A 14445-nucleotide genomic window follows, 5' to 3' on the forward strand; every position below is an offset into this window, starting at 1 on the left:
GCTTGCTTTAGGCCATATAATGACTTGTAAAGGCAATATACGAGATTCTCCCCCTGTCACTGAAGACATGTAAATTTCTTCAAAGAGATCACCATGAAGAAAAACATTGTTGACATCTAGTTGGTGAAGAGACCAAATTTGGGCAGCTGCTAAAGCCAATAAACAACGAACAATAACCATTTTAGCAGTGGGAGAAAAAGTATCACGGTAATCTATATCTTCCAGTTGTGTGTAATCTTTCACAACCAAACGAGTTTTGAAACGCTTAATGGTACCATTCAAGTGTTGTTTGATTTTATAAACCCAGTGACAACGAATAGGCTTCTTACCAGGGGAAAGATAAGTGAGGGCCCAAGTGTGGTTGGCTTTTAAAGAAACCAATTTAAATTGCATTGCTTTTTGCCAATGGGAATGAGGAGCTACTTCAATATAAAATGTAGGCTCAATATCTTGAGTAATAGAAATAATAAAAGAGTAATGTTGTGGTGAGTAGTGATGATAAGAGACAAAATTGTTAAGGGGATAATGCATACCCTTTTGTGGACTTGATGACAAAGGCGACAAATGGTTGGGCGACGTCACTTGGTTGCACATATAGTCACGTAAAGTCGTGGGAGGGTTATGAGGTCGTTGAGAACAACGCAAAATTGGTTCGGGAGGAGGATTGGCAGATGATGGTTGAGGATAAACTGGAGTTGGTGGCAAGGGTTGTTGGACTAGTGGATAAGGATCAGGTACAAAAAGAGGAATCACCGGGGCTGAAGTTGAGGAAACAGATGAAATTGACTCATAAAGAAAAATAGTTTCATGAAAAACAACATCACGACTAGTGAATATTTGATGAGTAGTGAGATCATATAACTTATAAGCTTTATTACCAACTGGATAACCAAGAAAAACACAATGTTTGACTCAAGGGGCAAATTTATGGGGGACGTGCACATAAGTAGCATATGCAAGACACCCAAAAACTCGAAGATGGGAATAGGAAGGAAGTTTGCCATAAAGTCGTTCAAAAGGAGTTTGGCGACAAAGGAGTGGTGTGGGCAGACGATTAATTATATTAATAACAGTTGAAACACATTCTGCCAAAAAATGTAAAGGAAGGTGGATTTGACAAATAAAAACTCGAGCTAACTCAAAAATATGGCGGTGCTTGCGCTCTACAACCCCTTTTTTTTGGGAGTATAGACACAATAATGTAGATAAATAGTTCCTTTTTGTTTTAAAAAAAATCACATAAAGAAGAATTCTCCACCATTATCAATCCGAATGTTTGCTATTGAAACATGGAATTGTGTTTTGACAAATGAGAAAAAATTAACAAGTAGATGTCCACTTTTGTGATGCATGAAAAATACCTATGTGAATCTAGAATAATCATCCACAATAGTCACAAAATATTTTCACCAAAAAGGGAGATAGTTTTATAAGACTCCCAAATGTCACAATCAATTAATTCAAAAGGTCTAACAGACGAAATTGAAATAATAGAGAATTGAAGTCAAATTTATTTTGAAAACGCATAAACATCACACATATTATTAGACTTAAAAAGGAAATTTAACAAATATTTTACCATAAAATCTAATTTAGAGGAAGAGAAATACTCCAATTAGTGATGCCACAAAATAGTGGAAGAAGTGACCCGAAGGTTGAATGAATGACAAGAAGTGGTTGCTACAGATGGAATTTGAGATTTTGGCTTCTTTGATGCTAATGCAACCAAGTAATAAAGTTTGTCTCGTTGTTCACCCAAACCAATAGTCGTCTTCATCATCAAATCCTGCAAAATACACCAGTGAGGATAAAAAGTTATTGAACAATTGAGATCTTTGGTAACTCAACTCACATACATTTGATCCACCTTAAAAGATAACACACCAAGCACATTTTTTAAAGGTCAATCCCCAATGGAAGTAATCAGAGCACGTTCTCCACTTAGCATAGTAGTTAGTTGCAAAAGGGTGTTGTTACTGTTGTTGACAAGTAAAGTTGGAGATGAAGATATATGGTCTGTTGCACCATTGTCAATAATTAATTGATGGAGTCAACAATGTTTGTAACAAACGTAAGGAAGTAGTAGTAACATTATCTTTAGGATTGCCTGATTGTATTATTCCTTTTCCTTGCATGATAGATAAGATTTGTTGGATTTGCAAATCAGAGAGCTTAGTTGTGTTGTCCGTCCTTGACATTGTTGACAGAAGGCTGATAACTTTTGTTGTGTTTGGAATGGGTACCTTCTTGATTAGGCTTGTGTGATGCATATTTAGGGAGTTCGGTGGGTCCCTATTCAACTTCCAGCATGTTTCTCGAATATGCTGGTCACGGTCACAATAAGAGCAGTGCATAGGTTTTTTATTAGAAGTGTTAGAACGAGAAGAACCTTATCCACATCGAATAGCTAAAGCCACCAGTTTGGTCCTTTGAACGATCATGGTTGAGTTCTCCAACGTTTCACGTGCAGCCCCCAAACTTCGCTGCTTCTCTTAATAGACAATGGAAGAGTAGACTTTGCCAACATCAAGTAGTGGATTCATAAATAGAATTTGCCCCTAAGAATCATTGAGTCCCATGAGAAATTGCATCAATTTGCATCTCATATGGTTTGCCCACAAGAATAAATAGTGTCATTATAGGATCCTAGTTCATCCCATAATCTTTTAAGCTTTGTGTCGTAAGGCACAACAATCATCCTATCTTAAGTAAGACAAGCAATGTCCCTCTCAATTTGAAAAAATGAACGGTGTTGCTTTGAGAAAAAAGACCCTGACAATCTTCTCATACCTCCTGGGTGGTGGTAAAAAAAATGTCATTGCCTGCAAGATCTGGTGTGAGTGAATTGAGAATCCAAGAGAGGATCATATCGTTGCATTCTCTCCATGAAGAATATTCGTCTGGTTTGGTTGTGGCAGATGACATTGTGGTGGTCTTGTCTATGAATCCTAACTTGGATTTGGCGTTCAAAGAAATCGTCATGGCTCTACACCATGTCAAATAATTATCCCCATTGAGAAGCTTGGAAACAAGCACGAGTCCTGGATGATCGGAATGGTGAGTAAAATATGGATGGGTAGCATCAAGCTTACCTTCATTTGAAGATTGATCGTTCTTCATAACGATGAAAAACAACAACAAATAGAAGGCCATAAATAATCTTCCCTATGCGGCACATGCTTCCGAATAGCGCGGGAAGGCAAAAAATGGGTCCGAATTGACCCGATCCGAGTTAACTCGATGAAAAAAAATGCGACTAGGCAGCAGTGGAATGGGTGAGTGGACTCGGCTGGTCTGGCTCAGTTTGGCTTGGCTCGGCTAGTTAGCTTATCGGGTTTCGACTCAGCTGAGTTTGAGAACATGTTGCTTTAAATAGCATCACATTTCTCTTTGCCTCTCGCTTTTGAGCAGAGCGAGGGAAACCAACAGCAAATGACGGCAAAAAATGCGAGCAGCGGCGAACAGAGAGGAAGGGCTCGATGAACGGTGGCGACGAACGGCAAGGAAGGGCTCGACGTAATTTATGAGAAAGGGAAGCGATGTGCAGAGAAAAAAGAAACTAAAATCACTCAACCTTCTGGCGGGATGAGGGAGCACGATCGGCAAAGGGCCTGCTCTGGTACCATGTAAAAATGGGAGAAAAGTATTTTTCAAAATCTTGATTCAATTGAATTAGACGATGTATATTTATACAGTTGTTTTTAAAAATCTCGGGGTTGTAATCACATGTAGATTTCTACAATCTCGTTGTTTTCTTCAATCACGCAATTTCATTATGTTACAGATTTCAATCACATGATTCATTCTATTTACAAATTAACAAAAACTTTATTTATCATGAAATAATTATAGAACTCTAGTACAAACTCTTTGCAAAACAACCTCCTCGTACCTAAAGGTCCTAAAAAATGCAGAAAATGATATTGTTTTACACTAAATCAATAATAAATGTTCATAAATATTTTTTCTAAACTATATTGTGATACATTAACATATATACCATTAAATACCTACTACAAAATATAAATATTATCGTAATGGAGTAACTTGTGTATAATATTAATGAGGTATAATTGATTTAGTTCAGTTAGATTTTTTATTGATATGTAATGCTTAAATAAATGAATATATTCAATATATTTGTTGGAAGATATGGTGGACTGCTATTGTATACGAGAATATCCTATACGCCATTTGCAGCAAGTTGGGTATTCATGATATTCTCTCACCCCTAACTTAAAGGAGGGTGTAGGAAGATGGACCCAAACCCACACAACCAAAGAAAACCCATACATCCAAGTATAACTTCTCTTTATAAAATATACTTATTTTTTAGATAAATAATCTAATAAATTTTGATCTTTGTAATATGGCCGAACTAAGTACACTTTCTCCTTTTGCCAACATGACCATTGACTTTTTCAAGATTAATATCTCCATATAAAAAACTCAGAGCGAGAATTGGTTGAATAGGTAAAAACATAGATTTATAGATCTTTCATTTAATATATAATTCTCTATATAAAGTTTCATTCTTGATAGCATAAAATGACTTGAAAGTTGAAGTTTTTTGCTATTGCTTGAACCTCTCTTGCAGTCTGACCTTTGCTACTTCAAATATCAATTTCTCTTTGTAGAAAACTCTGATTGCAAAAATTCATTTTTCTTTGGAAAGTAGACTCGAATATCTTTTCGTCAATATATAATATAAAATATGAAAAACTTAGTATAGAGGTAAAAACTCAAAGAAAACAATGGGTATAAGGATTAAAAAAAGAGAAAAAAGATAAATACAAACTTAAACTGCTAGAGATAATAGATAAAAAAAGTATGACATTATCTTTGTGAGTTGACTGAGTCAACTCTCAGAACCCGCTCTGATACAATGTTGATTTTCAGAACTCCATGGATTTAGCTTGTGGAGAAAAAGAGAAGGACACCCATTGGGATAAAACAGGTGCAAGAAGAGATTATAGACTTATATCCTACCCCTTCCCCTGAAGCTCAATTTTTAGATTAATGAAACTATAGTATTACAATTATATCACTAGAACTTAACCTAATTACATCATTGCCATCTCTTATGAGATGACTCTTTATTTACCATCTTGCCATCACTATGTGGGCCTTCTCCTTAATATATGGGCGGTGAGCCCATCTTCCACATCTTTTGGATATGTGGGTCTTCCTTAGTCTTTTGGGCTTGAGCCCATCTTCTAACACACTTGAATGTATAGGTTTTCCTTGCTCGTGTGGGTTTGGGCCCATCTTCTAACATTGAATATATAAAATTAAGTGGGTATTGAGCGGTATTAATCTAATAATAAGGTTTTAATCTAACTTATTATTAATCTAATAATTTAATGTGTTTTGATATAGAATCTAAAACTTAGTATTAATTAATATTAAATTAATATTAAAATATTATCTTTAAGAGTTATTAATTTTCTAGTTATTATATTAACTACAAAATGAAAATGAAGAATTGAACACAATAGTTAAGTAATCTAATTGTAGGTTGCTAGATTGAGGTATAAGAAGCTCATAGTCCGTCAATGTGCGACCTAACTTACTTTATATGAAAAGTAAACTAGTCAACCTCTCTTTTAAGAAGAAACTAAGTCAAAATAAAGAGAAATGACCTTTCACCTTAATGGATAACTTTTAGCATGAATTTGATGACTTCAAGTGATTTACAAAACCCTATTTATAGGCCAAAGAGGGATAAACTCCTTTATCCCTTATTCAAACTAATGAGAATTTGCCACCTAAGCAAAGTAAGTTTCAAATTTATTCAAATTCAAATAAGGCGTTATCCCACATGCCTAAAATCCCTAAAAAATCTAATCCAAAATCTTATGGATAGGCCCCTAGTTCAATTTTCAAAATTTTGAACCCATCAGCTAGCCAATTGGATAGGCCCGCATGCCTGGGTTTTAGGTCAACTTGACATAAAAAGTTCTAGGTCACATTCGGATCCCGTACACCCTCATACGGTTTAGGCTCAGGAACTTTGGTCTTCATGTGCATAGGAACCATTTTCCCATTCTATCGGCTCGCTTGAGAATCGCCATGCTTGTCTGCATCTCTTCTAACTACACTCGCATATCATCAAGATTGTTATGAGTATTCGCTTTTAGAACCGCAACAAAGGCATGTACATCGTCTTTTCGCCCTTGAGCCGCTTGCTATGCTATCAAATATCTGTCACTTTTTGAATTTTTTCCTCCCAACTCAAGCATTGACACTCCACCTTCTCGAGCCTATATTCAAAAGAAGTTAAACGAGATTCAGTTTCACATACTATATACCTTTGTTTAGTTAACCTCGACGTGTTGTCTAACTTACTTTTGGTGAAAAATAAGTTAGTGAGCCTCTCTTTTAAGAAGAAATTTAGCCAAATGAAAAGAAAATGCCACCTAAAACAAGACAAATCTCAAATTTATTCAAATTCAAATAAATATTATCTCACATGCCTAAAATCCTTCCAAAATCTTATCCAAATCCATTTGTTAGATTTGTTGGATATATGACCCATGAAATAGATACACGTAAAGCATGTCTAATTTGATTGTTTATTATTAATATATAACATATTAAATTAATACAAGATATAGTTATGATTTTATAACATAATATTCACGTTATTTAAAGTTCTACCACTATAATATTTTATTCCTAAGATTAAATAGTTTAAAATCATATGTTCTAAAATATATACTAAAAAAGTAACTATTTTGGGGTTAAAATTAAATATGAATTTAATTTTATTATAACAATTAATTTTTAATTATTATGTACTTAATTTTAATACTACATAACATTAATATTTTAAGTTTTTTTATTAATGAATTAATGAATATTCATTTTATCAATACAAATAATTTTATTCTTAATATTTAATCTATTATTAATGTTTTTTAATAATAACCAATATCATAGATTTAATTAATCTATTATAATATCAAGTTACAAGTAAAACAATATTTTAAAAACAAAATATACAAACAAGTATAGTCTTAAACTCGAGAGTTGCAACACATTTAACAATATTAATTTACCATTATAATAAATTATTAAATACTAAGTAATAAACACTAAAATTTGATAAATATTTGATACAAAAGTTGTGTGTAGGGGTGGTATTGAACCGAGCCGAGCCCGAACCTGCCTATGTTCAAGCCGAGTCGAGGCCGAACCTGCCTTAGTTCAAGCCGAGCTTGATTTAAATATTTCTAACTTGTGCTTGAGCCTAAAATTGTTATCGAGCTCGAGCCCAATAATTTTAACCGAGCTCGAGCTTCAACATTCATTTTAAACTTTTCAAAAAATACATGTTAAATAAATTGTATATAAAATTATGCATACATTTTACATAAAATTAGGCATGACTTCTACATAAAATTGGGCATGACCTCTACTTAAAATTGGGCATAAGGGTGGCATTAAATCTAGCTAAGTTCGAACCTTCCTATGTTCGAGCCAAGCTTGATTTAAATATTTCGAACTTGAACTCGAGCCGACCTTAACCTCAAACCTAAAATAGTACTCGAGCCCCAACCAAATAATTTTAACCGAGTTCGAGTTCGAGCTTAACCTACATTTATTACTCTAGATAAAATATATGTCAAATAAATTATATATAAAATTGTGCATACATTTAAAAAAAAGAATGATAGGGAGGTGATTGAATCTTGATAATGTATTAAAACGCACCAATATTAATCTTTTTTACCGCAAATGTTGTTTAGCTTATTTTATAATTTTTGAATTTGGCCATAAATTTACTATGACCTCCTTAGTGACCCTAGTTGAAAATTTATATTATAGGAAAAACTAAAAATATTTTCCAATGTTTCATATTTCCAAAAAGTCCTTTAAATAAAATCCTATTACTATAAGTGACTTACTAGAAAATTACAAGAAATATTTTAAAATTTTCTTAGGAAAGTTAAACGGACCTCTTATTGCCTCTTCTAGGAAAATAAATAAAAATTAATAATCAATCTAATATATTACTATACTTATTGATAAATTTTTAATCAAATAAATTATCAAACACAAAATTGCTTTGAAAATTACCTCATGCTAAAAGTATTACAACATCAACTGTCAAATACTTATTCAAAAATTTTCTATACGATTTTCTCGCTCATTTTGGCAGGAAAATCTTATTTAGAAATTTTTATGATTTTTTAATAAAAATATTTCCGAAAAACATGATGCACTAATTTTTTTTTCACTTGTTTATGATCTCGCACGTGCTAAATCGTCTTTTCGCGTGGGGGGGGAGGGGGGGGGGGAATTATTTTCCCCCTTTTAACTTAGGTATATAGTTTTTGGTTTTCGGTTTTTTCCACCAAGACACGCCGAGGGAAAGGGTCTAGCGGCACACGAGCTTTCAAACCGAATTATGACTTGGTCAAACTCAGTTAACTCAAACAAGCTCTATCTAGATGTCCAAATATCAAATAGAACCGAACCGGAACTGAACCGAGCTAGAGCCGCTGAGCCGCTCGGTTCGAAACCACTCCAACTTGTGTGCCTTGACGCATTTTATGACAGATGACGTTTCCACTGGCCGCGATGAGGGAACATTGACGTGATCGCGAACGGCCGCTTTGGGTCATTCACACAATGAAACGGAACGGAGCGGCAACAAAACACGTGTCTTACATGTGACGTGAAAAGACACTCCGCGGGAGAAGTAGCATCCAGAGCAGCGATTAGGAATCCGTTTCGAAAGAGGGAGACGATAACGTCGCGGCCGCAGAGCATCCAGCGAGTCACGAGTCACGAGTCACGAGTCCAACGGCTGTTGATACGAGACGAGAGAAAGACGCAGGAACGAAACGAAGGTCCGAGAGAACGAGAGAGAGAGAGAGAGGAGGAATGATCCCTTGCTTGAGAAGGGAAACAATCCCTCGTTGGGCCCCTCCGCTGCTCTTCGTTTTCTTTTCACGGAAGCCCAAATATTCGCTTCCCACTCGCTCTCAGTTTCCTTCCCCTCGCCGGCCATACTCTGACAGCGCGGTCCCATCTGCCACCGACATCCCAGATGCCCGGGCTCCACCGTAACTGCTTTATCCCAAATTACCACTCACGCCACCTCCGCAAAATTTACGAGTTATGGGTGCAGCTAAGTTACGAAAAGAATCATGGTCCGGACTAATTCAATATCCACAGAATGTCACAATCATTCAAAATATGTAATCAGCGGGGACAGATAAACTAGGGTGTCACGCAACCAAACCGATTTATAATTCCCTTTTCAATTGGTTATGGTACCGAGATAATCATAATATTATATTTATTTATTATTTTTAAAATTTTAAATATAGGTTAGAACTAGAACCGAGTTTGATTAAAATTTTTGGACTCTAATTTGATTATCTGAGTTCGAATTATTCAGATAAAGCCAAAAAGTTCCACGCACAACACAATCATTTGGTATGCGTGAAAACTCAAATTAGAAGGCTCAATATGAAAGCACAAGAGGAGAGAGACCACAAATGACGACCATGTGAAAGCTCCGTTTAAATTCGAGTTGACTCAAGTCCACGTAATGACGAGCGTGTCGGCCTTACGTTACTTTTTCTTGACGAGGACCGTAATTTGACCGGTCAACAAAATTGACCCCTGCCGTGAATCTAGGGCGAAGGACAATCCAATCGCAGTCCCCTCCCTCTTCTTTTTGCACTACCGAGGACATAACAGGATCCTGCATGGATTATCACCTTGATTTGGAGAAGATCCACATGATTATTTTACATTAATTAACTCATTCATCTCGTCATTAACTATTAATTACGCCCCACGCTTTCCTCCCATGTGTGCCCCACCTCAGGTGTGAACCCACGCTTTTCAGTTGCAGTGTCACGTGTGTATCACGTGATGGGAAAGCTGGTTGGACCACATCCCTTCCGTTGAATGTGTGGGTGGGCCCACCGTGGACAGGTAGAGGCGTTTGCTTGAAGCTGGCGATTAATCGGCAGGGGGTGACGTGTCGTGGTGGCGGGGACCCGCTGAGTGATGGAGGGTGGTGACTGATGAGTCCGTTGGAGATGGACTCGAATTTTTCGTGCTTTCTCTGCGTGCAAGACAGACACATCGATCATCTCGTACGGAAAGTAATCATGGCAGTCTTCGCTTCTGCTTCTTTCTCTCTCCTCCGTCGCGAGTGTAACTCTCTCCCTTCTGTGTGCCTTCGCCGGTGTTTTTGTATAAATACAGGCCGTCTTCTTCTTCTTTATGCTGGAGCCTTCGTTCCTGATTCTCCCGGCTTCTCGACCTGAATTTGCATGGATGGATCATCTGCAGGAGCTACATCAGGTGAAGACTAAGTCATTTACTTCATTTTTTGGAGATGATTTCTGGTTGTCTAGTGGTTTTTTTATTTTTCGCTCTTGTTCTTTTGACTTCTATGGCCTTTGAAGCTGAATTAATCAGCTGTGATGAGTTTTTTTTTTTTTTATGTGATGGATCTCAACTACTGATGGTATACGGTGTACTTTAAAGTCGAAGTTTTTGTGACTGAAAATGGAGAAAAAATGGATGATCTATTTTCGTGTGTTTTCTTCTTTTCCGATGGTTTGGTTGTTGCCTTTTGTGGTCTTTCTTTTTATTTTATTTTCTTGTTGGGTTGCCGCTGTCAAGTCTAAGCATTGTGCGGAAGACCATTTTACTGGCACTTGTTTGATGAAGGTTTGATTGGGAGGTAGCTTAGGGCTAGCCTAGCGCTTTATGAATTTCAACTAGAAGCAAAATTTATGGATCACTTCAAAATTTCGAGTAATAAGAGAAACTATAACTGATTTTCATATATTATTTTCTCGAGGTTCTTTTGCTTCAATGTCTTCCTCTTTCGATTCTAGTCCCGTGATCTGCAATTAACACGCTTCAAAAAGTTTCATAATCTATAGATACAGAACTTAAAAATCTTTCTCGCTTCTTTATCCTTTCTCACTCTTAGTCCTTAAAGATTTAAAGCTTAATTTCATTCTACAGGCACTCATTTTTTATTTTCTTCCCTCTCTCTTTCAAACTCTTTTCATCGTCTGTAAGCTGTCTTGTGTGCATCTGTCCTCCAGGTTTGTTAAAGACAAATGACCTTAATTTCAGTTCCTTATTGCGATTTTTCTTTCTTTTGAGCAGTCCATGGCTACTCATCCTTTGGAAGAAGTCTTTGTGGGTTCCAAACCACAGCCTGAAAGAAGAGTAAGACCCCAACCTGAACAAGCTCTCAAGTGCCCTAGGTGTGATTCCACAAACACCAAGTTTTGCTACTACAATAACTACAGCCTCTCCCAACCTAGATACTTTTGCAAGGCTTGTAGGAGGTACTGGACACAAGGAGGTTCCTTGAGAAACATTCCCGTCGGAGGAGGTTGCAGAAAAAACAAGAGACCTTCTTCCTCAAAGAGGGCACAAGAGCCACCTCTTGCCTCTCCCTCCAACAACCCACTCATTCCTAATCTCTCCTCTCTTGCATATGATCCCAACGATCTCACACTTGCCTTTGCAAGACTCCACAAGCAACCCTCACTGGGTGAAGACCATGACATATCCATGTTAGGAAACCCAAGTTTCACCCGTACTGACATTCTTGGGGAACGGGGACCTACCACAAGCAACCATGCCCTTCACGATGCACTGAAGACTGGTTTCCTAGATGACCCAAATGGTTTCAACAGCTTCTATCATGTGTTGGATGGGGTGCTGCCTTACGAAGAGATCGGTACTGCAACAGCCATGACAACCATGACCACAACGAAACAGGAGCCTTACAGGGACAACAACAGGAGCTTAGTGGGATTCAACTGGCAGCACAGTGGAGATGGCAACATGGGTATCATTGAGTCGGGAAGAGATTACTGGAACGGGAATGGGTCTTCTTGGCACGGCCTTCTGAACAGTCCGTTGGTCTAGTTTTTGGCTGTCGGCAAACGTTTCCTTGCTTGGAAACCATGATCTTCGTTTCATGGCTGTGATGTATTTAGCTAGCTAGATATTTTCTTTTCTTCCTTTTTTTAATCTCTCTTTTCCCCAGTTTTCCTCTGTTCGGTTGATATATTATGAATGAAATTCCAATTTGTTTTTAACCCATGGACGGAACATAGTGCAGTGGGTGCTGCATGCATGATTTCTATTTTGGGAAAGGCATGGAAGGAGTTTGATTCTTGGGCTCTGAAGCCTCGAAGTTTGTTAGGTTTTTGGACAGAAGCGCGGTGGCATTTCCAACATATTCTTCATCATTGCTACTGCTTATAACTGGTAAACAATACTGTTAGACTCGTATTTTCAGGAAGATCTTCCGAAACTGAATGACATCCTCAAATTTACAGTAGTTTACTCATGTTATTTGGATCATGACGTGAGTGTTTTCCCTCGTTACATAAGCAGAAACAGCTTGCCCTACTGCCAAAGCTTCTACTGTTCCGATTTCACAGTTTTTGCCCGCCATCTCCTTTTTGCTCTCAGTTTACAGAAGATTTTGCAGGAATATAATTGGCAGATCGTGGAGACGAAAGGATACAAGAAGACAAAACTATAAATGCTAGGATAAGCCTGCTCTGGGGCTACTGTAATGCCGTGGGTGTGTTTCACAGTGGAAGTGTTTGCCAATGAAGTTGACGTTGCTGTTAGGTCTGTTCAAGTGGAGACCGGAGCTGTTGCTTGCTTTCAAAGAACGCTGCAATGTGGGTGGTTCTTCAGACGGTCAGACTCATTATAACTACGATAGAGATACCGACACAGTGAATGTAGAGATGACGTCAGAAGTACCTAGAAGTACAGATGGAGTTCAAGTACGCTCAAGTTGAAATTCATAATGGGCCTGGGTTAAGTACCTATGTCTTCTATTCATAACAAATTGGTTTTTTAGGTAGTATTGGCTAGGTACTTGACTCAGAACTCTGAGGTTAAGCGAGTCTGTTAAGCGAGCCTGGGCGAGAGCAATTCTAGGATGGGTGACTTCTGGGGAAATACTCTTGCCTAGGTGCTTAACACTTTGCTTGCTAAATCATAGTTTCACGGGCAAAAGTTTTACTTTTACTAGCAAAAATTTCACTCGTATAATATAAGTCCCTATTTATAAGTTTCTTAAACTAGTTATTTTCACTATTGTTAAAAAAAACTGGAAAAGAGGTTAAAGGACCCATACATTTCTATTGATCAATCAATCACCCCCCTAATGGCTATGCGATCGATTCCTATGGCTTTACAGTTGATGATCGCATTGATCAAGGTGTTTATCAACATTTTAAAGTAGAACGATTAATCATGTTGTAATGGTGTTGATCGATCATGCTATATATACTTGTCTGGCATAATTATTTTTTGTTGTATCATTTATGTGCATAGTGGTTGATGGATCATTCTATATGCTTTATAACTTCTACTTTGCAACATTTTATATGATCGATCATGCCCACGGGGTGGATCGAGCATGCATCCCAAGTTGTATATTAGCATACTATATGATCGATCATGCCTATAGAGGTTGATCATCCTTTATGTTTTAGGCTTGTTGCATTATGAATGATTCATCATACAACTAGGAGGATGATTGATCATGCTATTTTGCAATATATACATTTAAGTTCTAAACATTACAAAGGCCAAATCTTAATGAATGGAGGGTTCTAAAATATTTAACTAAGCTTGAAAAATACGATTTTGAAAAATATTTTTTTCGCGAAGCATTAGGACTATAGTATGACATGATTCATGGCGGTAACCCAAGAACATAGGGACCTTTGAAATTAGCAAACTCTTTTAGGGTATCAATCAATACAAGAAAAAAACTTCCGCCAACGAATTTTTTTGTTAGTGGAAGCATAAAATTCATTTGTGTAACCTCTTCCAGTGAAAAATAGCTGAAAGAACCCTTTTTTGCATTTTTGCTTCTACATGTTTTGCCAACTAATTTTAAAATTCCCTTCTAAAGTTCAAAAACTCTACCAGTGAATTTTAAAATTTGCCGGTAGAGTGTATAAACTCCAAAAATATATTTATTATGCTCACATGTATAAGTTATTAGTAAATTTTTCTTTGATATTCAAGTAGAAAATAGATATTGTTTATGGTAATAATAATATGTTATTTTTTATGTTTTCCCTATTTAATATAAAATAGAATAAAATATAAAACATTTCTTTTGGTAAAATATAAAGAATTTATAAAAAAACATATACAACAAAATAAAAAAATATAAAAAAACGAAAGAAGTCATTGCCTCCTTCTTGAGAGTTGGGACACTGTATGGTGCCAACTGCATATCCAAGAGCACTCTTCACCTGTTCAGGTATTGCCTTCTTTAAGTTAATTATCTAATTTCAACTTTGATGAATTCACCACTTCATTTGTTTCACATAATTTATTAATTTTGACTACTTGAACTTAATGGAGAATATGACCTACAACTTGTGGAAACACCTGAAGAAC

The 14445-nt window shown here is 36.6% G+C and overlaps 1 protein-coding gene across 1 annotated transcript; it reads left to right on the top strand.

The window, feature by feature from the left end:
* The first annotated feature begins 10222 nt into the window (after positions 1-10222).
* On the top strand, positions 10223-12180 carry LOC137942411 (dof zinc finger protein DOF2.1-like). Its single transcript, XM_068788043.1, has 2 exons — positions 10223-10332; positions 11155-12180. Exons 1-2 carry the CDS (start codon positions 10252-10254, stop codon positions 11926-11928), a joined length of 855 nt encoding a protein of 284 aa, XP_068644144.1. The 5' UTR covers positions 10223-10251; the 3' UTR covers positions 11929-12180.
* The last annotated feature ends 2265 nt before the right edge of the window (positions 12181-14445 follow it).

Source organism: Aristolochia californica, unplaced genomic scaffold (assembly GCF_029961685.1).
Source record: "Aristolochia californica isolate CCGP_79_NKW_82.1479 unplaced genomic scaffold, dmAriCali1.0.hap1 SCAF_10, whole genome shotgun sequence".
NCBI classification, from domain to species: domain Eukaryota; kingdom Viridiplantae; phylum Streptophyta; class Magnoliopsida; order Piperales; family Aristolochiaceae; genus Aristolochia; species Aristolochia californica.